Source organism: Carcharodon carcharias, chromosome 6 (genome assembly GCF_017639515.1).
Source record: "Carcharodon carcharias isolate sCarCar2 chromosome 6, sCarCar2.pri, whole genome shotgun sequence".
Lineage (NCBI taxonomy): Eukaryota > Metazoa > Chordata > Chondrichthyes > Lamniformes > Lamnidae > Carcharodon > Carcharodon carcharias.
In genome coordinates, this window is record NC_054472.1 from 75,685,933 (window position 1) to 75,706,857 (window position 20,925).

A 20,925-nucleotide genomic window follows, 5' to 3' on the forward strand; every position below is an offset into this window, starting at 1 on the left:
TTTAAATCCAAGTGTGAGAGTTTCCATCTGCATTCTGGCACAGTGAACCATAGTGAATTTCGGCCTTTTGCTGCTCAGTCTCTCCCAGATTCTGGCAGACTAACTTGTCTAACAGGAATATCTTTGAAATCCTTCCCTTCTTAAAGCCATGTCCATGGCATTGTGAATCACATGTGCCTTGTATTCAGTAGAAATGTTGATTAGTTATTCTTGAGATCCCAACTCTCTTTTATCTTGGAAGTAAATGGACAGTTTAAAGTACAACTGTTTACAACCTATCATTCTCAACACTTTTCTGGGAAGTTGGAGACTTTCAGTCTATGCACTGTTTCCATACAGGTTGCTTCCATTGTCTCGAAGTGTAAACATCTTGCAACATCCCAGTGAAACAATGTGGGCCTCCTCTAATCTCAAACAATCAAACCACCCAGGTTTGCTGTCAGGCAGACTTCAAAAACAGGTCACATGACCTAAATTAAAGAGACAGTCCCAAAACAGCAATTTTATAAACCTAATAATTATTTAAAAAAATTCAGCATTTTAATCTTAAAATGAATACAAAAGTACTGAATAATAACAAAAATAACTAACAAAAATGTCACAATCATCATTACATTCTTTACTTTTTTGTAAACTCTGAAATGCAACAACTTATAACTTCTTTTATTCTCTCTCTTCATGTAGGATCCGCATTGTCCAAGGGTTGTTAATTGTGACTTATACCAATATATCAATGCAGGGAAAGGGGACAGGCCCCAAGAACTACCTCAGCTGGTACAGGGATTGAACCCTCCTTGTTGGCATTATTCTCCACCCCACCCCATCTAGCCAACTGAGCTAATCAGCTCCTTTTTCTTTTATTCAGAATACATAAACTGTTCAATGAACTGAACCTTATTAATTTGAAGATAAGTACCCAAGTATTTACAGTAAACTAGCAACAAAAGAAATTACATGTGTAAAGTATTTGTCCATGAATTTTCACACAACAAAATTTCAAAACCAATATAATGTTGCAAATTCCAAATAATTAAGTAGTGTACTTAGATGAAGCTGTAAATCATACTCAAAACAGAATTTATCGACACCTATGACTAAAGATAACAAGGGTAATTTTGACTTTGGATGATAGTGTAACATAGATGACATCATCCGGATGCCCTGCCCTGATTTGCATTTGGTTTGACTGACAGGGGGTGTATCATTATCACCTGCTTTATACAATCACCCAAAGTCAAAATTAGCCCCATCATACTGTTTTCCATAAAACATCAGAATAAGTATGTATGCCATTCTGACATATATGAAGAGAACATATACAAGTACACATTGATGTGAATTGGAACAAACTCTGCATTTCAAATCATCTTAGATTACTATTATATATTTTTCTGGATCTAACTGGCACAAGCCAAAGAATTAATAACTGCAAGATTCATAGAATAAAAGTGTATTGTATGTGATTAAACATTACAGAAATCGTTATAACCAGAAGAGCGAGCATCCCTGCTGAAGGATCCATTCTACGAGTGAAAGTTTCACATTGCAGAAGAAAAGGAAGGCACAGGAGCAATGTTTGTCAAATATAGCTCAGTTGATAGCACTCCTGACTAAGTCTGAAGGTTGTGGGTTCAAGTCCCTCGTTAGAGACTTGAGCCCAAAAAGTTAGGCTTATACTCCACAGCAGTACTGGGGGAATGTTACACTGTAAAAGGTGCTGATTTTTGTATGGACATTAAACCATTTGGTGAATACAGAAGATCCCATTATGATACATTGAAGAATAGCAATGGATTTATCCTTCTTGTCTCCAACAATATTTATCCCTTAATCAAATATACAAAACAGATTATTTGGTCATTATCACTTGTTGTTTGTGGGAATTGGCTGTGTACAAATTAGTTGCTGTATTTCCTACATTAAAACAGTGACTGCACTTCAAAACTACTTCATTGACTATGAAGCATTTTGGGACATTCTGAGGTTGTGAAAGGTGCTATGTAAATACATATGTAAATAAATGAGAGAAAACAAATTTTTATTTCCAGAAATAGAAAAGTATTACAGGTAAACAAAGTATCAACTTATATGGTACATTTGGCTAATGAGTTTTGGAAGGACCTAAAACAAGGTGATACCTTGATAAGGAGGAAAGCACATCAGCCACAGAAAACTGAATCCTCATCCCATAACCTCCACAGAAAAATCTACAGAGAGTGCAATCCTGTAAGTGGCAATATCTTAGAAGAACATAGAGGATAGTTGCTTGTTTTAATACATGCTGGATGACCAGATTTATGAGACAGTGATTTTTCTATGCTCTCTAGTTGAAGTAATATTATGCATTGTTATTGTGTCACTGTTAAGTATTATCATACTTCACACTGACATTGACAATGGCATAATGTAGCAGATACGTGCCCTCCTCCAAAAGGCCCTGGTATGATGGTGGTATGGAAAGATTGACATCTATCACTTGTGATGGATTTATACCATAGTTTATTCATGCAGACACTTCAGCTCATATGGTGTAACATAGAGAAGACCCTGTGGAGGATGTGGTGACAATTGAAGGGTTATAATGCTGCTCAGCAAGATTGTACAAAATCTGTTCCTTGGGTGGCATGTGTTCATTGGCTCCTTCTTGCCCAGTGATATGACATCCTCTTGTGCCTGAGCACTCTCTTTCTATGAGATATTTGTTGCCTTGAGGATGAATATAGTGGAGCTGGAAACGATCACTTATCAGTAGACATGAAGGGCATTGTTCCATTAATGAAACTGCAGTGTATCTAAGCTTGAAATGCAGAATACTGTTAAAAAAAGTGAGATATAAAATAATTTATGAAGGTCCAGTGTTTCTAAGAAATATAGACACAGGATTTTCATCGTTAATTATGACTTTATTCATAGATAGTAATAAGTTTATTATTAACTATTATGAGAAGTGTTTGTACTGTATGAGAAAATTGTTGTAAAAAATATTTCCACTTACCAGTTGAGACTCTGAAGAAGTGCTTTCTTCCTTGGAACAGCTTTGTGGTCAGCTCATGTTTCCCAGTCGTTCATTACAGCATGTTTTGGTTCATTGTTTGATGTCTTCCACTTTTTCTATAACATCCACTTGAGGTGGTTAATTCATTCTCTACATTTATGTGACAATTGTGGCATTTTAGAAATGTTCTTCACTTTCTTTGCCACCATACTGCATGTACATTTTTGTTTGTATTTCAGAAATTGATTAACTAGACTAACAGATTAATTTTGAGTTTAGCTTTTAACTTTAGCTTAGGAACATAGGAATGTGAGAAATAGGAGCAGAGGGCCTCTCCAGCCTGTACCATCAATCAATAAGAATATGGCTGATCTTAGCTTGGCTTCAACTCCATTTTCCTGTCACTTCCCCATAACAACTGAGTCCTCTGTAGTCCAAAAATCTGTCCATCTCAACCTTGAATTATTCAATGATTCAGCCTCCACTGCTCTCTGGGATAGAAAACTCCAAAGATTCATAATCCTCAGAGAAGAAATTCCTCCTCTTCTGAGCCTTAAATAGGTGACCCCTTATTCTGAAACTATAGCCCCTAGCTCTAGATTCGCCCACTAGGGGAAACATCCTCTCAGCATCTACTCTATCAAGCTGCCTCAAGAATGTTACATGTTTCAATAAGATCACCTTCTCATTCTTCTAAGCTCCAACGAGTATAGGCCCAACCTGCTCAACCTTTCCTCGTAAATACAGCCTCTTCATCCCAAGAATCAACTTAGTAAACCTTCTCTGAACTGCTTCCAATGGAGTAATATCGCTCCTTAAATGAGGCGGCCAAAACTGTATGCAGCGCATTAAATGTGGTCTCACCAACACCCTGTACAGTTGCAGCAGGACATCCCTACTTTTATACTCATTCCTCTTGCAATAAAGGCCATCATTCCATTTGCCTTCCTAATTACTTACTGTACCGGCATGCTAACCTTTCGTGTTTAATGTATGAAGACACCCAGATCTCTCAGAAATGCAGCATTCTATAGTTTCTCTCTATTTAAATAATATTTTGCTTTTCTATTCTTCCTGCCAAAGTGAATAACCTCATGCTTTCCCTTATCATACTCCAATTTTGCCAATTTTTTGCCCACTCATTTCACCAACTTATATCGGTTTGCAGAATTTTTGTGTCCTCATAACTTGCTTTAGAACTTATTTTATTTATATTGTCAGCAAATTTGGCTACAGAATACTCAGCCCCTTCATCCAAGTCAGTAAAATAGATTGTAAATGATTGAGGTTCCAGCACTGATCGCAATGGCACTCCATTAGTTACAGTTTGCCAACCTGAAAATGACCCATTTATCCTGACTCCCTGATTCCCGCTAGTTAGCCAATCCTCTATCCATGCTAACATATTATCCCCAGCACCGTGGGTCCTTGTGCAATAACATTTTATGCAGCACCTTATTGAATGCATTTTTGGAAATCCAAGATATATTACATTTTCTGGTTCTCCCTTAGCCACCTGCTTGTTGCATCCTCAAATAGCTCTAATAAATTTGTCAAACATGATTTCTGTTTCCTAAAACCATGTTGACTCTGCCTGATTGTATTATGATTTTCCAAATGTCCTGCCCTACCTCTGTAATAATGGATTCCAGCATTTTCCCAATGACAGATGTTTGGCCATCTGGCTTTTAGTTTCTGTTTCCTGGCTTCCTCCTTTCTTGATTAGGGGCATTACATTTGTGGTCCTCCATTCTGCTGGGACCTTCCAGAATCTAAGGAATTTTGGAAAGTTACAACCAATGCAGCCACTATCTCTGTAGCCACTTCTTTTAAGACCTAGGATGTAGGCCACAGGCTCAGGGGATTTGACAGCCTTTAATCCCATTAGTTTTCCCAATATTTTTTCTCTAGTGATAGTGATTGTTTTAAGTTCCTCCCTCCCTTTTGTCCCTTGATTTTCTACTATTCTAGGGATGCTTTGTGTCTCTTCGACTATAAAGACAGATACAAAACACTTGTTCAAAGTCTCTGTCATTTCCTTGTTTCCCATTATTAATCCCCAGTCTCATCCCCTAAGGGACCAACATTTCCTTTAGCTACTCTCTTCCTCTTGTAGAAGCTATGACTGTTTTACATTTCTTTCTAGCTTACTCTCATATTCTAATTTCATTGTCATGACCCATATTGCCATCCTGCACTATTGCTTTGTCCTTTCTTTTAACTTTCTAAACTTCCTCTCGCTTGAATTCTCTCCCCTCCTGACAATTTATTTCAAAGCCCTATCTACAGCACTGGTTGCTTGATTCATCACAACACTGGTCCCAGCATAGTTCAAATGAAGCTCATCCCAATGAAACAGCTCATTCTTTCCCTAGTACTGGTGCCAGTGCCTCAGAGTTGAAACCAATTTCTCCCACAGCAATCTTTGAGACAATTTTAGGCCTTAAATTTCCTTTACTGCCGACAGCATTTCATGTCACATTCAATGGCATGCATTGGATTTTAGTATTTATGTAAAGCACTTCATTCTTGTTGGTGAGAGAGTGGATTTGAATAATTCCATTTAACTTCAGATTGCATACCTTAACCAATTTACTATTGAGCATTGCTGAAAAAAGAGATATGTCTAAGCTTTTCGTCTTGCACTCATCAGGACACTTCACAAGAATACCAATATAAGGGGAAAACAACAATTTATACTGTATGTAAAGAGAATGCTGATTGGTTCACAAGTGCCATTGCCATGGCGAATGCACCACTGATGGCAGCTAACAGTTAACTGCCAAGCATTGTTTGAAATTTAAATCAGGCAGCTTGACCCTGATTGATCAAGGCATTGCCCTGAGGAATGAGTCAGCGAATGGCTGTCACTTGTTTTGTTTAGCTGAAATGGGCACAATGTGTGGATATGTTTTTACTGTCTGCAAAGAACAGGGCCCTGTGTATTAATAAATGTAGCTTCCAGTATACGCAAATGCACCACATTGCGAGCCTGACTGACATCTTCTTGTTACTATATATGATTGGCATTTATTTACCCTCTTACTTCTAATTTTGCTTCAGTTTTTGTTGATCAACTATTTTATGTCACCCTGCTCTCATTAAATTTCATCTTTCTTTATATTTTTCCAAATAATTCTGATGGCTGAACTGGTTAACCAGGAAGCAGTTAAGACATCCAGACTAGGGGCTTCCAGCTTCATTACACTGAGTAAGTTCATCTCTACTCAGAATGCAGTACAGGTGTCATTGGTCAGGGATAGGAATGCTTAGCAGGTCTGGCAGCATGTGTGGAGAGAGAAACAGAGTTAAAGTTTCGAGTCAAATAAGAGTCATGTTCAACTCAAGATGTTAACGCTGTTCTTTTTCTCCACAGGTACTGACATTCCTGCTGAATATTTCCAGCACTTTTTGTCTTTTATGTCAGATTTCCAGCATCTGCACTATTTTGCTTTTTATTATATATAAATGTAGACATAGATATTGGATGAAGAAAGGATTAGGCTTTGCCTTAATGCCTTCAATAGTTGACTAATTTACCAAAACTCACTGTCACACATGAATAATGATCATTTGGACCAGTTAATTTGGGGACCCAGTTCTCATAGAACAATACTTCAATCCCTCCAGGATAGCAGGAGGAGGAGTCAAAAACTGGTGAAAAGGAAGAAAATAATTGTGGTATTGTTTTGGTTTCAAGACCTTTTCTGCACTTAATCCTCCCCATATAGCTGAAAGCTCAAAGGTTGGTTCTTCTAAAATTTTACACCTTTAAGCCTTAATTTTTGTAATTAGCCTTATTACAGTATCAAAAGTAACTTATATAATTTTAATGAACTCCAGGTCCTTGACATCATATTTGTTAACCAGGTTACCTGGATTGTTAAATCTAATGTAGCATACACTTAATACCTGCATTACTTTTTAAGTATTGTACCTCATTGTCTCTATGAAATAGCCAGTAGCTTTACCATCTACCTTGGTAATTTCTGGTCTGTCCATTTTGTCTCTGGAAAAGACCTGATCACTATGCATCATGATCCCTTGTAACTTTTCTTATTTGCCAGAAGTGTTCTCTGTCTTTTCACCTTGAGCTAGCACTTGATTATTTTTTTTCTTAATCATTATTAATTTCTACCTTTAATGCTTCTACTGTCTTACCCCATTATTATATTCACCCTCTTGACCATTGTTTTATCAGCTCTTAGTTTATTAAATCTATCTTTGCAAAATATACTTAATTTTCTTTGCTCCTTTTGTGTGTATCTTCTGGTTGCAGCCATGTTTATATGATAGCAATAATATTAGTATATTTTAGACGCATATACTTCAGTCCCAAAAGATTAATTCAGATGTTAGCAACCATAAAAATATTTAAACTTGTTCTTTAAATAATCTTCATTTCTTTCTTTGGTCTGAATAATAATAATTATCTCCTTCCACTTCTCAAACAGGCACTAACATTTGTTCGACTACATTTAGAAAAGCTTTAACCACCTCCTTTCAAATGTAGTTAAATGGACTGTAGAGTGACTATTTTCTTTTTACTATGTACAATACCATATATCTTAAATTTGAAATATGAACACTTCACAAGATGTGTACTCATTTCAAAATCGGTAGCTATCTTTCAGGGTGTATGTATGGTAATGCATTAGGTTCTTAAGATGTTATATTGAACTGTGATACATAAATGCATGTTTTTTTAATTCCACATCTTTGCTTTCAGTTCACATTTTCACTTTTCTTTATATTCATGTCCCTTTCACAGGATGAAAGGATGGGCAGATGACTATGTTGAAGGCTTTTTACCACCATTCATTATCTTCTGGTTTAGAAGTATGTAACGCCAATTCATTGTGACTCATCCCCCCAAATTTTCTACCCCAACCTCTCTCTGGTTTGAATTTTCGCTCCTAAGTTGGGAGTTCAGAGTCGCGAACATGATTCGGGAGAAAATGCCCCAGACAGTTTGATTTTCATTTGGGATGGGTGGGTGTTTATGGAAGTTGGTACCACCTGGAGCAGAAACAGCATGGAGGCAGCCATAGGGGCTGCCAGGAGTGGAGACAGGCCGTCTGAAAGGTGGGCTTTGGTGCTCCAGGACTTTATCCCAGCTGTAACAAAAACTAAGAAAACAAAAAACAGCCCACACTCCCTCAACACCTCTCATTCCCCATGCCAACCCTTGCAACCTCATGCCCTCTACCCACCCCCTCATAGTCTCCATGACAACCTATGCCCATCTACCCACCTCCCATTGCCCATCCTAACCCCTGTGCAAACCTATGCCCCTCTACCCATCCCCATGGTCCTTTATAGCCCCTATATCAACTTAGTGCCAACTCATGCCAACCTATGCCCCCTCTGCCACCCTTTGCCCTTACACCCTCCATGCCAACTCACCAGTATTCAGAAGGCACTAAAAATGGACAGATCTCAGGAGCAATGCTGAGATGAGATTAAGATGTTTTAAGTTTCTATTGATAACTGCACTATTTTAAAAAATCTAATTGATAAAAACCCATTCACTACATTTAAATTTCTTCAACCACTTAATTCCTTATAAAAATGAACAAGCATTTGTATTCAGAGCCTCACATCAAAGACTTCACAACCACTTAGAATGTCAATCAAACTGTGAACTGACGGACACCCCACTGTGATACTGATAGGTAGTGGATCAGTCATACAGCACAAATCCTATAATGATAAACCTCAGGTTCATGTCAACAGAGTGAAAAAGCAGGCACTGATTTTTTTAAACTACAGACTCTAAAAAAAATTACAAGCCAGGAGATTTTAATGCCTTTACAGCTTGACACTTCCAAGGAGTTTATTCATTTTTTATTGCAAATTCATGACTACTTTTAACAATCCCAAAGGACACTAGGCCTCTCCCAAAGGTTTGTGTACCTATTGTCACAACGAGGGGAAATTGTGACCTCTAACTTCACCAGCTAACCAAAGACATATTGAACTCTTCAAAGAGGACCTGTTTAAAAAAATACAAGAATAAACACTGACCAAAGATGGCTACCACCTGATATCTGGTATTGTAAGTTGACCACTTTTCTGGAAAATTCCTATATGGATTGCACTGTTGAACTGCCTGATATGTTGCATGGAATTTCACACCTGGCGGTTGTCAAGGTCCATTTCAAAAAGGGATTCTTGAAAGGAAGGCACTAAAAATGCAAAGTGCTACATTTCAATCAACTGTAATTCAAGACAATGAGAACTTCTAACCAGCCAGACACACCCATCTGACACTCAAAAAACCCCTGTGAAAGATGAAATAACTCTATCTCCTGTTGGTTTCTACTATCTTGAAATGTGTCAAAGGTTTCTGAGATGAAAGATAAAAAAAATGTGATTCCTTGTTCTACAACAATGACTGCAAGACGTATTAATTGAATTCCTGTCTTAGAATATACAGACAGGAGGTTTAAGAACAGGTTTTGCCAAGCAAGAAACAGAGAGAGAAGTCATCAAAATCATCTGGAAAAACTGCTGAATGAAGCAGTAAAGAATCCCTCCCCCCACCCCCTCTGAAGCTAAGATTGTCTCCAGCAAAGTGTAGTTACCTGAACTTCAATTCAACTCCAGGATTTTAAAGGAAACCAGCTAACTTTAAATAGTCACAACATTCAGCAATCTACATCTCAAGGATCAGCAAAGGTCTTAATTGTATATTCTTTTAATTTTTATTTGAACTCTAACTTTTCTTACTTCTGAGATCTGTGTTTGTGTCATTGTGCCTTTTATTATTTTTCCTGGGGTTTAGTAACTAATAAACTTACTCTTTCTTTGACTCAAGAAAACCTGGTATGATTGACTCCTTTTAATGAAGTAATTACATTAGGTTTAGAAAAGGCATTTACAGGGAAAATAAATTTTAAAAAACCTTTGTTATGACCAGCTGAGGGGACTGAATAAAGGGAAGCCAGCTCACTTCTCCTCACCCAGTCATAACATTATATAAAAGGATACCCTACCTCTCCAAAGAATTCTGGTAAGTTTAGATCTTCTCTTGAAAAATGTAAAGCCCACAAGTCATGTTTTGGACATCCTGCTAACAAAAAGTGAGATCTGTTTGAAGGCAGCCACACTTTTACATGTGCACCTGCCTCCATGAACCTGCAAACTGCTCTCACTCCCCAACTAATGAAAATGGTGGGTGCCAGTTTTGGACGCGGGACCTCTAGAATCAGGCTCTGGAGCCATTTTGGAGATGCTCACTATCATTGCAAAAATTCAGGTCTCTTGTCTCTCTAAGGAGGCATACAGGATCTAGTAAGTGATAGTAAGGGCCAAAATTGGAACTCACTATGTGGAAAATTTTGAATGTTGACAGATGTTTGGCACAGCGCTTTTTAAGGCCTTAAAACTCTACATGTACATATTTAATAACTTACAGATATGAAAAAAATAAATATGAATCATCATAACTTACCTGTTGTGTTTTGTGGAAAACTCGACAGTGAAGCAGGACCATTTACTCCAGGGAGAATAACTGGAGAAAGGCCTGAGAGGCCTGAATAGGATGTTGAAGCATTGAGGCCATGCAATGCATTATTTTCCATTATGCTTTGTTGATGCAGAACTTGTTGTTGTGATGTTATGCCCAAAGCATCTGTGGCCTTCTTCAAACGATCCAATTCTTGTTGAGCCATCAACTGTCGGACAGTTGTAGGAGCAAGATAATCCTTCTCCTTATCTAGCTGGCATCCTACAGTTTCTTTCACTTTGTTGATATGCTGCTGTGAGAAAATGTGATCTCTGATAGACAAACGTGCAGTGTACATAACACCACATAAAGAACATTCTGTTCTTTGCCCATCGGTTCCAGTTTGATTCATCATGAATGATTTTGCCATGTTTAACTTTAATTTTTTGTCTTTTGCTCGAGCATTCTGAAACCAGACCTGGACAACTCTTTTAGGTAAATTAATTTCATTGCCGAGAAGTTCACATTCTTGCATTGTTGGTGTACGGTAGTCAGCAAAGCATGACTTAAGGACTTTTAATTGAAGATTACTCATTTGTGTTCTGAAGCGTTTCTGACCAGGTCGCTCACTGGATCTTGATGATTTGAGACTACTGTGGCTCCCAAATGGACTTGGAGAACAGGGATCGGCTAAACTCGATGTCTCACTTCGGTCAACACTATCATCTATGTCATTATCCCTTGATATGAAGCTTAGAGAAGGGCTAGGTAAGCTCATGGAAAGTCTTTCATCATAATAATCAACTGTGGTCGTTGTAACCATCATTGACAATTGATCACCAGCTAGTGATGTTTTCAGGTCATCTGAAGACTCAATAACTTTACTTTCTGAAGTGCTAACCAGGTTTTCAGTTTCATTGTTTCCTTCATCTCCTGTACTTCCATCACTTATAGCTGTGTTAATAGATGATGTATCATCAAAATCTGCCTTACTTTGATCAAAACTGACAACAGCAGGGTTTATATTTGGACTTTCTGTGTCTTCGTTGCATTCTGATTTGAATAACGAAGGGCTCAGAAGATGTTTTGGTGACATCTCTGCTGTTTTACTTACTGGTGTTGAAACTGTAGATGGTGCTTCATTTTCACTTAATGCATCAATCTTGGAAAAAAGTAATGTTGGAAATTCAAAATAATTATCTTTCTGTGGACTTTCACCATCATCATCTTGTGGCATAATGGGGCTTGGTGGAAGGCTGTAGCCTGCTTGTTTTGCTTCATGCCAATGTCGAGACCGAATATGTGTTTCAAGTGCTGTTTTAGCTTTAAAGAGTGCTCGACAAAAAGGGCATCTTCTATGAGATTGACTTGGACCAAGGGCACGAAACTGACCCTTTCTTTCACGAGCTCGAGTGTTCTGAAACCAGACCTGAACCACACGTTTCTTCAGGCCTACTTCATTTGAAATGTGATCCAACATTTTTCGAGTAGGATTAGAATCCAACAAGTATTTTTCATACAGTACCTCAAGCTGCTCTGGAGTTATTGTAGTTCTAAGCCTCTTATCACGATGTGGTTCATCACTACAATTTGCACCTTCTTTATCAGTTTGATTGTTTTCTTCTTTTTCTTCCAATTTACGCTTAACTGTTCCAGAAGCTGTGTTAGAGGAGGTTGGAACTGATGAACTAGGCTGGGAGGATATCTGTGTAAGAGGTCCAGGAAGCAACTGTCCGGCCATAAGTGGGTTGTTCGGGTCAAAAATCATATAGGGCATATCTAAAGATCTATCCAAGATTTGTGAATGGAGGAATTGATTCTGGGCTGCCAAAAAATGAATGTGCTGGTGCTCTTGCCAAAGTTCCAAGCTTGGAAAGGCATATTTACACTGATCACACTGGTATTGTAACATTGGAGGAGGTAGACTGTTCTGTAAAGAGGTGACTGCTACAGACAGAGGGCTGGATGAAACTACTGTATTTTGAGGCTGTGAATGAGGTCGCATTATTTGTTGTTGGGATTGATTTTGCTGCTGTGACTGAGGTGCTATTGTCTGTGGTGCTGATGGAGGCGAAGATATTGGTTTGGCCATTTGAGAGGGTTGAGCAACCTCAATTTGCTTTGGTTTCTCTACTGGCAGGTTAGATTTAGGTGAACTTTTATCTATTTCTAGTTTGGGTGAAGGCATCAGAGGAGTGCTAGAACCAGAACTAGAACCAGATCTGGAACCAGAACCTGTCACGGTACCTAATGTGGGCCTTGATGGGTCTGTTGGGCAAGAAGTATCAGGGTGATTTGACATCATTTGGTCTGTGGCGTCCATTGAATCTTCTGTTTGACTATCATCCTGACCATCATCGTCTTCATCTTTGTAACACTGTTTCTTTTGATGTGTAATTAGATCAAAAATTCGTGGAAACACTACATTACATTTTTTACACTGATATTGTAAATTACTGGTTCGTACATAACGCTCATTGGTTAGTTCCCTTCTTTCACTATCTTTAGTATCGGCTTGATTTTCAAAACTCTTTCGTGCTTTCTGACGAGCATTTTGGAACCACACAACAATTACTCGAGTAGGTAGGTTCAGAACTGTAGACAATTGTTCTATTTCATCATCTTTTGGATAAGCATTAGTATCAAAAAAGTCCTGCAGAACCCTCAATTGGTAGTCAGTGAATCGTGTTCTAGATGACCGCTTATTTAATGTACCATCTGTCCTGTAATATTCTGCTGCACTAAAACAAGTATCATTTCTGGATTCTTCCAATGTGGTAATCGGTGGATTATTGAAATTGTATGGTGAGTCCTTATTTCTTTGCCTTTCTTTAAAAAGGGTATTACGAAACCAATGCTTAATAACTTTTTGTGGAAGTCCCGACTTTTCTGACATTTCTTGAATTTGTTCTTCAGTTGGTGAATTATTGATGTCAAAATAAGTCCGCAAGATCTTTAATTGATCATCTGTGATTCTTGTACGTGGACGTTTGAATTGGTGATGTTTCAGAAAATTGGGATCTAAACCCAACTGTTGTTGGCAGAGCTGGGTGAGATCTGCAGATAAAGACTCCATAGTTGGCAGTTGCAAAGTCAGCTGGGGTGGCAAAGAAGAATGTTGCATCATAACTGGAGGGAAGAGAGGCAGATCCAAGGATACAGGTATCTGAACCTGGGATTGCGAAGAAGGTGGAGGGGGTGGAGGTGGGGGAGGAGGAGGAGGAGGAGGTGGTGGTGGTGGTGGTAATGGTGATGGGGCAGATCCTTGGAGTTTGCCATTTCCTGTTGAGGGAGGTGGTGGTGGTGGTGGTGGTGGAGGAGGAGGAGGTGGTGGGGGAGGAGGCAATGGTGTAGGTGCAGGTGACTCTGGTGAGGATGGTGTTACAGGATACAATTTGTCATACGCTTCCCTATAGTGACATGCAAATATTTCCAACTCTCCAAATGGGAAAAACTGATAATGAATATGCTCTTGGTGGCTCTTCAGGATAAGAATGTTTGAAAACAGCTTGCCACATGCTTCACATTCTAACTTGTCAGTCTTCTCATTTTCACCATTCTTGCTTCTCTTCTGAACTTTCTGTTTGTTTTCATTAAACTGGATAACCAACTCAAAGCCAAAGTTTTCTAATAAAGCTTTTGCTGCATTGCCTCTTGCACCAGATGGAATACGAGGAGGTGGAAGCACAGTTTCTACTGATTTCTGCTTTTTGATCTCTTTATTTTCTTTTAAAACTTCGGATTCACTTAAAAGCTCATGTGGTGTCTTATTTTCTGCTATCTCCATTAATTCCTCAGTTTCTTTATGGGAGTAACTGTCTTTTAACAACTGGGTCTCTACAGAATTTAAACTATTTTGTTCCTGCTTGGGTGGTTTAACTGCTTGTTGCTGTTGTTTTTGCGACAGTTGCTGAGCCTGTAAACCTTGATGCTGTTGCCCATATTGCTGCTGAATTTGCAGTAGCTGTTGCCCTTGTACTTGCTGCTTTAGATCTTCAAGCAGAGATCCTGTCATTGCAGACATTCCAAAGGTTCCTGAACCAGGCAAACCTAGCTCTGTATTTAGATTAAATTCAGTACCTGGCAGATAAAAAGGAAAGAGAAATTGTGGCTGTTGTAACTGCAGCAAAGCTTCAGCTGTCATAGGGAAGTGTGGTAACAATGCTGGATTTAGAAACTGAGGCTGAAAGAAAGCAGCTTGTTGCTGCAGTTCATGTTGCAGATGCATTTGTGCCTGGGCTTGGGCCTGGGCTTGGGCCTGGGCCTGGGCCTGAGCCTGGGCCTGAGCCTGAGCTTGGGCCTGAGCCTGAGCTTGGGCCTGAGCCTGAGCTTGGGCCTGAGCTGGTGACTGAGGTTGATGTTGGACAGAATGAGGAGAAATTGATTCAGAAAACTGTTTTTTGTTTGCTTCTTTGATATCTGCATTGATATCTTTGTTACTAACTGCTGCCATCCCGAGAGAATCTGTAGTCATTTGACCAGTAGCAAGCAGACTACCACTAATGCCCACACTATTGTTTCCAGCTGCAGCACTACAACTTCCTGCTTCCAGTTTGGCTGCCCTTGCTTTTGTCTGATGGAGCACAGATCTCATATGTATTTCCAGTGTAGAGCTCTGGCTATAAGCAACATTACACGTGTTGCACTTGTAGGGCTTGTTATCTATGTTGTTGGATTCTTGAGGAATTGGACTTGATGCCTCTTGTAGAACTTTCTTTAGCTTGTGCAAGTGTGATACTGAATTATAATGAACCAAGAGAATGTTTTTCTGAGTGAAAGATTCTTTACACACTGTGCATTTGTATGGTCGAGAAGGATCTAAAAACTTCTCCATGGTAAAATTTGGACCTTTCCGGAAAGGCAGCGTTCGTTTTGGTTCTGAACTTAAATCATCTAGAATAGAGCTGCTGTCACTTCCTGCTGGACTGATTTTCCCATCCTGGTCTATTTCTTCCTCTTTATCTATTTCCTGTACCAAAATATTATCTTCTTGACTGATAACTTCACTTTCTGACCAGAACTCTCCATTCACATGATAACTCCCACATATCTGTTGTACCTCCACCTCACTTAGTTCAGGATGACTGGTTTCTAAATGTCTCTTTAAAGCCAGAAATGTGCGGAAGCTACGTTGACAAAGGCTACACATTGTGGCAGCCCGAATAGCATGGTACTGCGAATGAATCTGAAGTTTCTGCATGGTCTTGAAAGCCAAACTACATTGGCTACAGCGATACTTGTACACATGCCGATCAGACACAGGCAGCTGTTGCCTTTTCTGGAGTTCATTTAGTTGATCTTGCAGAGAGTCTGAAACCTTAAAACGTTGACTTCCATCCTTCTTCCAGTCTGCAGTATCTGAAGATTCCTTTGCCATCTTCTGCTCCTCATTTTTTGACTCAATTCCGGACTTTGAGTTGTCTGAGACTGAATAAAACTTCCCCTCTGATGAATATTCACCTGTTTAAAATAAAAATTGATAAAAAATGAAAGGAATGTAAGCTGTAATTCCAAAATACCATGACACTCCTAAATTCACTATACGAAGTCTAGAGGGGACTGCCATATCTCTATCATTCTCTTTTTCATACAGAGATAATTGCAACAGGTATAAGGATAAACCCTCTCTGGTATGTTCTTTGGGGAAAGAGTCAAGAATGAAATATCATTGTATTCTGATAGCATGCTGCTATAAATGCCCAATGCTACAGGTTCACTGTCTGTCACCTTCCAAGCCACCATGAACTTCGGCCAATTTACTAAGCTCAATCTGAGAGGAGAAGTAAGAGAGAATCCTCGAAGTGAAGAGGACAAATTCCAAACATTCTGATCCTGGCAAGTCTTTTTTCTTTTACTTTGAGGCCTTCACTAAAGATGGGGACAAATTTTCCCCCTGTTGGGGGGAAATGCAGGAGTGGGCGCAGGCAGGCGCACCTCCGATTGTCACCCCCAATTGGGGGCCGGCCGCCATTTTACGTGGGCGGGCCAATTAAGGCCCGTCTAGTGTGACACCTGCCAGGAAGTGCTATGTGCTCCCTGTGCGGTTGGGGGTGGGGGGAGATTCCCTCAGCCGAGAATGCACTCTTTCGTGCATGCACACAAAAGAGCGCACAGATCTCCCTGAGGCTAAGCGCTGCCTCAGGGAGATTGGCTCCAAATTTTAAAATGGTAAGCAAATGATAACAACATTTCCCTGACATGTCCCCTCATGTGACACTGTTACATGATTTGGGACATGTCCATCACTTTTACTGAAACCTTTATTAAATATTTAAAAACCCTCATGAAACCTCATCTCGCCCATGGATGAGGTTTCATGCTTTTTCTTAAGCCTGCCAGGGCTCCCGGCCTGCCTGCCAATCCTAAGGTTGGACGGGCAGCCCTGTCAATTACCTAAATTGGTTTATTAATGTCCTGCATAGGCCGTTGACAGGTCGGCGGGGTCATGGCTGATTCGGCTGCACCCCCGCCGACCTGAAAATGGATGTGACGTGGGGTGATGTCGGGAGTTCCACCCGATGTCATCCCGCATCATTTTACGCATCGGTGAGCGGGCTCTGCCCCTGCTCGCCGACCGGAAGATCCTCTCCATAGAAACATAGAAAATAGGAGCAGGAGTAGGACATTCAACCTTTCAAGCCTGCTCCGCCATTCAATATAATCATGGCTGATCCTCTATCTCAACATCGTACTCCCATTCTCTCTCACACTCTTTGAAGCCTTTATAGTCTAGGCTGAGAACAGGACATGATTGTCTGCATGAAGGTGGATTACTAGAATGGTTTGAAAAATTTCCCAGACATGCCCAGAATTGTTGCTGGGACATAGTGGGAATAGAAGAATTTCAAGCTCCTGCTCCCAAGGTAAGGATTTGTAGCTCAGTGCTAATGAGGTGGAAACTTGGAGATGCAGGTCTTGCTCCTAATTATAAATCCAGTGCTGGGATGGAAAACTACATTGGGACATTTCATGTCTACCAGGGTCTCAGTTTAATGTCTCAACCAAAATTCAGGACTCTCTGAGTACTGCACTGAATTAATAGTTGAGATTATGATACTCAATTACTGAGATGTGATTTTAACCTTTGATATCCTGACGCAGAGGCAGCAGTCAAATTGACATAGGAAGTACCTTACATCATCAAAGATGTCCAAAAACCTTTCATATCCAATGGATTACCTAGAAATGGACTTCATAAAATGGGCATAACATAAAACGCATATTTTTGATTTTCTACGAAGATAACTCCTTCTTCCCCGCCACCCCCTCAACTTGTGTGTCTGCTGACGATATTTGGAATATTTATTCCAAACCCTTTCAGTGTCCTGACATACCAATGCAGTAACTCTGAGAAGTACATTTCCAAATTGCTACAGGAAAGTAAGTGACCACTAACATATCTCAGTCATTTGTAGCTCCATAAGTAAAGGGAAACTCAACCTTCTAAACATAGATGCTAATACAAACTTGTTCAACTCCTGAGAAGCTGTAGCCTAAAGATAGTTGTGAAACCTATAGCTGAGATTGGAAGTAAACGTTGTATATGGATGACAACTCTACATTCCCCCCACCTCAGCTCCACTAACCACCACAAGAAATCAGAAGGGTTCTGGAAATATCTATAGCCATTCTAATGCTATAAATATATCTGGATTCTTATTGAAAATCCATTGGTCCTGTCAGAATTCTTTGAGAACACTAATTTTCAGATTCACAACCTGAACATTATTTATAGGCTTGTGCAACTTTACTGCAAAGTCCAGATTATCATCTTTCAGCTGTTACTTGATACATTTCACATCCAAAACAAACACTCTCTCCAAGACCTAGCGGCGTTCTGCAAACTATAATGACAGTGGGTTTTTTAAAAGATAAACTAAGCCTCAAAGACCCTCTCAAATGGATGGAAACAGAAATGGTATGGAAACCAACACCTTGGCCAGGTATAGGAAGGTGACTTCAATTTCATGCACTTAAAATATTGCACAAACTCTGGAGCATTTAGTAGATCTATTAGAAATTCTGGAGAGATATTGGTAAAATGGGAACACTTCTGCATACTTTCTGGTCCTGTTATGAAATGCAATTATTTTAATGAACGGTCCAGAATACCACAAAGGCTTCGACTGTCCTTTGAACTCAACCCTCTTGCTTGCATTCTTGTGCTTTGAGAAGTGAGGACCCCTTATACAGAGTAAATAAGTACACACCTTGCTGCTAGTGGCAAAAAAGAGCATCCCCTTGTGACACAAAGCCCAACTCTTCCCAGTGTAAATGTGTTGTTAAAGCACATTTGGGGCATTTGGCAGAGAAAATAATGTTTAACATTCAAATTTCAAATTTACCAAATGGGTCTATTGTTAAACCATTCTCATACAAACAATAAAATATTTGCAAAGCCAACTATCATTTCAATGAAGGCTTACCGGATGATTTACATGATTCCTCTGTGGTTACAGCTGCAGTATTGCTCAGGAAACATTGCATTTTCTCAGAACCAGTTGAAGGCAATATACTGTTGGGGTTCACCCCATCTGGAACAGACACCTTTAAAAGAAATGCACAAAGAGACTCTGTAATAAAGCAGTATGAATATTACATACAATGACTGCATTTATTAAAGCAAAATGTACACATTTTGATGGAATTCAATCAATGTATTTCATTTAATGAAAGGAAAATCATGGTGAGAAGGAATCTTGCCAATGGGATTGATGCAGGTAGAGGAATTTCTATTTGTCCCATCTTTAAATTAGCCAATAACCAAAACATTTTCTGTGTGCTGTATTTCATTTAATATATTCAAACAAAAAAAAACATTAATTGTCAGAACAAATGGGAATCAATTTTGACCTCCTGTTTGTACTTCAATATAGATGTTAGCTAGGTCAGGAAATGGAGTGGGATTTAGTTGGACCCAATTAATGCCGGTGTTGTCAATCATATTTTCCAGAAAGTGGGGAGCAGGGAAGGGGTAGGGTGGATAGGTGGGTTCTGGTATGGAGTCGATCTGTTTATTGGTACTGAAAGGATTAGCAATATGGATTCTCTGAATTGATGTGCTCAGAGGAAGAGTCATCATATCTGTGGAGCAATACCAGGCATGCCAGCCTGACCAAGAGGCATTGCACATTCTTCTGCTCACACCTAGCACGCTGCATCTATACAGAGAGCTGACATGGTTTTCTGTGGTGGATGCTTAGCTTGTTGGGGCTCATCTTATCAAAGGATAGTGTGTCAGAAGACTTATAGATATGTAGCAAAGTTTTTTTTTTAAAAAAATGCCAGTCACAGCATGCCATGCTTCACTTGTGACCCCATAAGATAAGTCATAACTACATCAAGAGGCAAAGCTGCCTGTATGGCTGTACTTGCCAAAATGCCACCAATTATTCTATGAAACCTGGAAAACCTACTTTAGAAAGACTGTGGGAACCTGCCAGTGTTTAGGTCAGCAGGAGGGCAGATGTTGAGTTGTATAATTTGCTGTACCATGCCATATATAGCTTGTACATACACAGAGACAGTAGCAGTCAGCTGTGGCCTGAAATTTGGCAGTCGTTCCTTACAGACATGTTCCAGTCTGACAAACAGCTGTTCATCACTACTCTCAACTTGCCGTCACTTATCCATGTCGCCAATGTCCCTTTATTCTATGGGCTTCCATTTTGCTAATGAGACTATTAAAGTGGCATTTTATCAAACTATCTTTTGAAAATCCACATACACAACATGAACTGCACTATCTTTATCAACCCTCTCCATTACTTTATTGAAGAACTCAATCAATTTTGTCAGGCACAATTTGCCACCAACAAATCTATGTTGGCTGTCATTAATTAATCTATGTTTTCCTTGGTAAAAGAAATGATCAACATTATTTATTTTTGTGGGGCTCTACTCCGCATATCAATTACTCTGCAGTGAAAAAATATCTAAGTTCCGTCGAAAGATTATTGACCTTAAACATTAACTCTATCTCTCTCTCCAGTAATGCTGCCTGTCCTGCTGAGTGTTTCCAGCATTTTCTATTTTTAGTGCAGATTTCAAGCATCTGCAGTATTTTGCATTTTTATAATCTCTAGTCTTGCTTAAGGCTCCACTTCTATTATCTACATTGGCACTTTCAGTCCAAGTTAGAGTCCAAGTACCAATCTTAAATCAACATTATCTACTCCATTTGGAAATTTAAGGAGCTGGATCATGCATTTCTTCAACTTTTCTCCAAAAAGAAAGTTTACTTCTATGATTTTCTCTTCCTAACTAGAAGCCTCAAAAGCTGCAGTTACTCTTATCATTCTCCTCTGAACTTGATTTGATCAGTAGGAATGAAGCACAGGCAATTATACTGCAGGGGTATATGAAGGGGCATACCATGAACCGTGTCTCCTCCAATAACCGCTCCAACTCCATGAAAATAGCTGGGGGTCTAAAATGCCCAGCCCTGCAATGAGGTAGGCAAGGGCAGAATTGTTGAGTG

The 20,925-nt window shown here is 39.4% G+C and overlaps 1 protein-coding gene across 1 annotated transcript in view; it reads right to left on the reverse strand.

Annotated features, from left to right (window-relative positions):
• zfhx4 (zinc finger homeobox 4) overlaps nt 1-20,925 on the reverse strand; it is a 246,299-nt gene that overhangs the window by 2,867 nt on the left and 222,507 nt on the right. The window contains exons 8-10 of the mRNA XM_041190045.1: nt 18,872-18,992; nt 14,782-15,905; nt 10,452-14,679 (exon numbers count right to left, since the gene is read on the reverse strand). Of these exons, the coding sequence (XP_041045979.1) occupies nt 10,452-14,679; nt 14,782-15,905; nt 18,872-18,992 (5,473 nt within the window). The remainder of the gene's footprint in view (nt 1-10,451; nt 14,680-14,781; nt 15,906-18,871; nt 18,993-20,925) is intronic.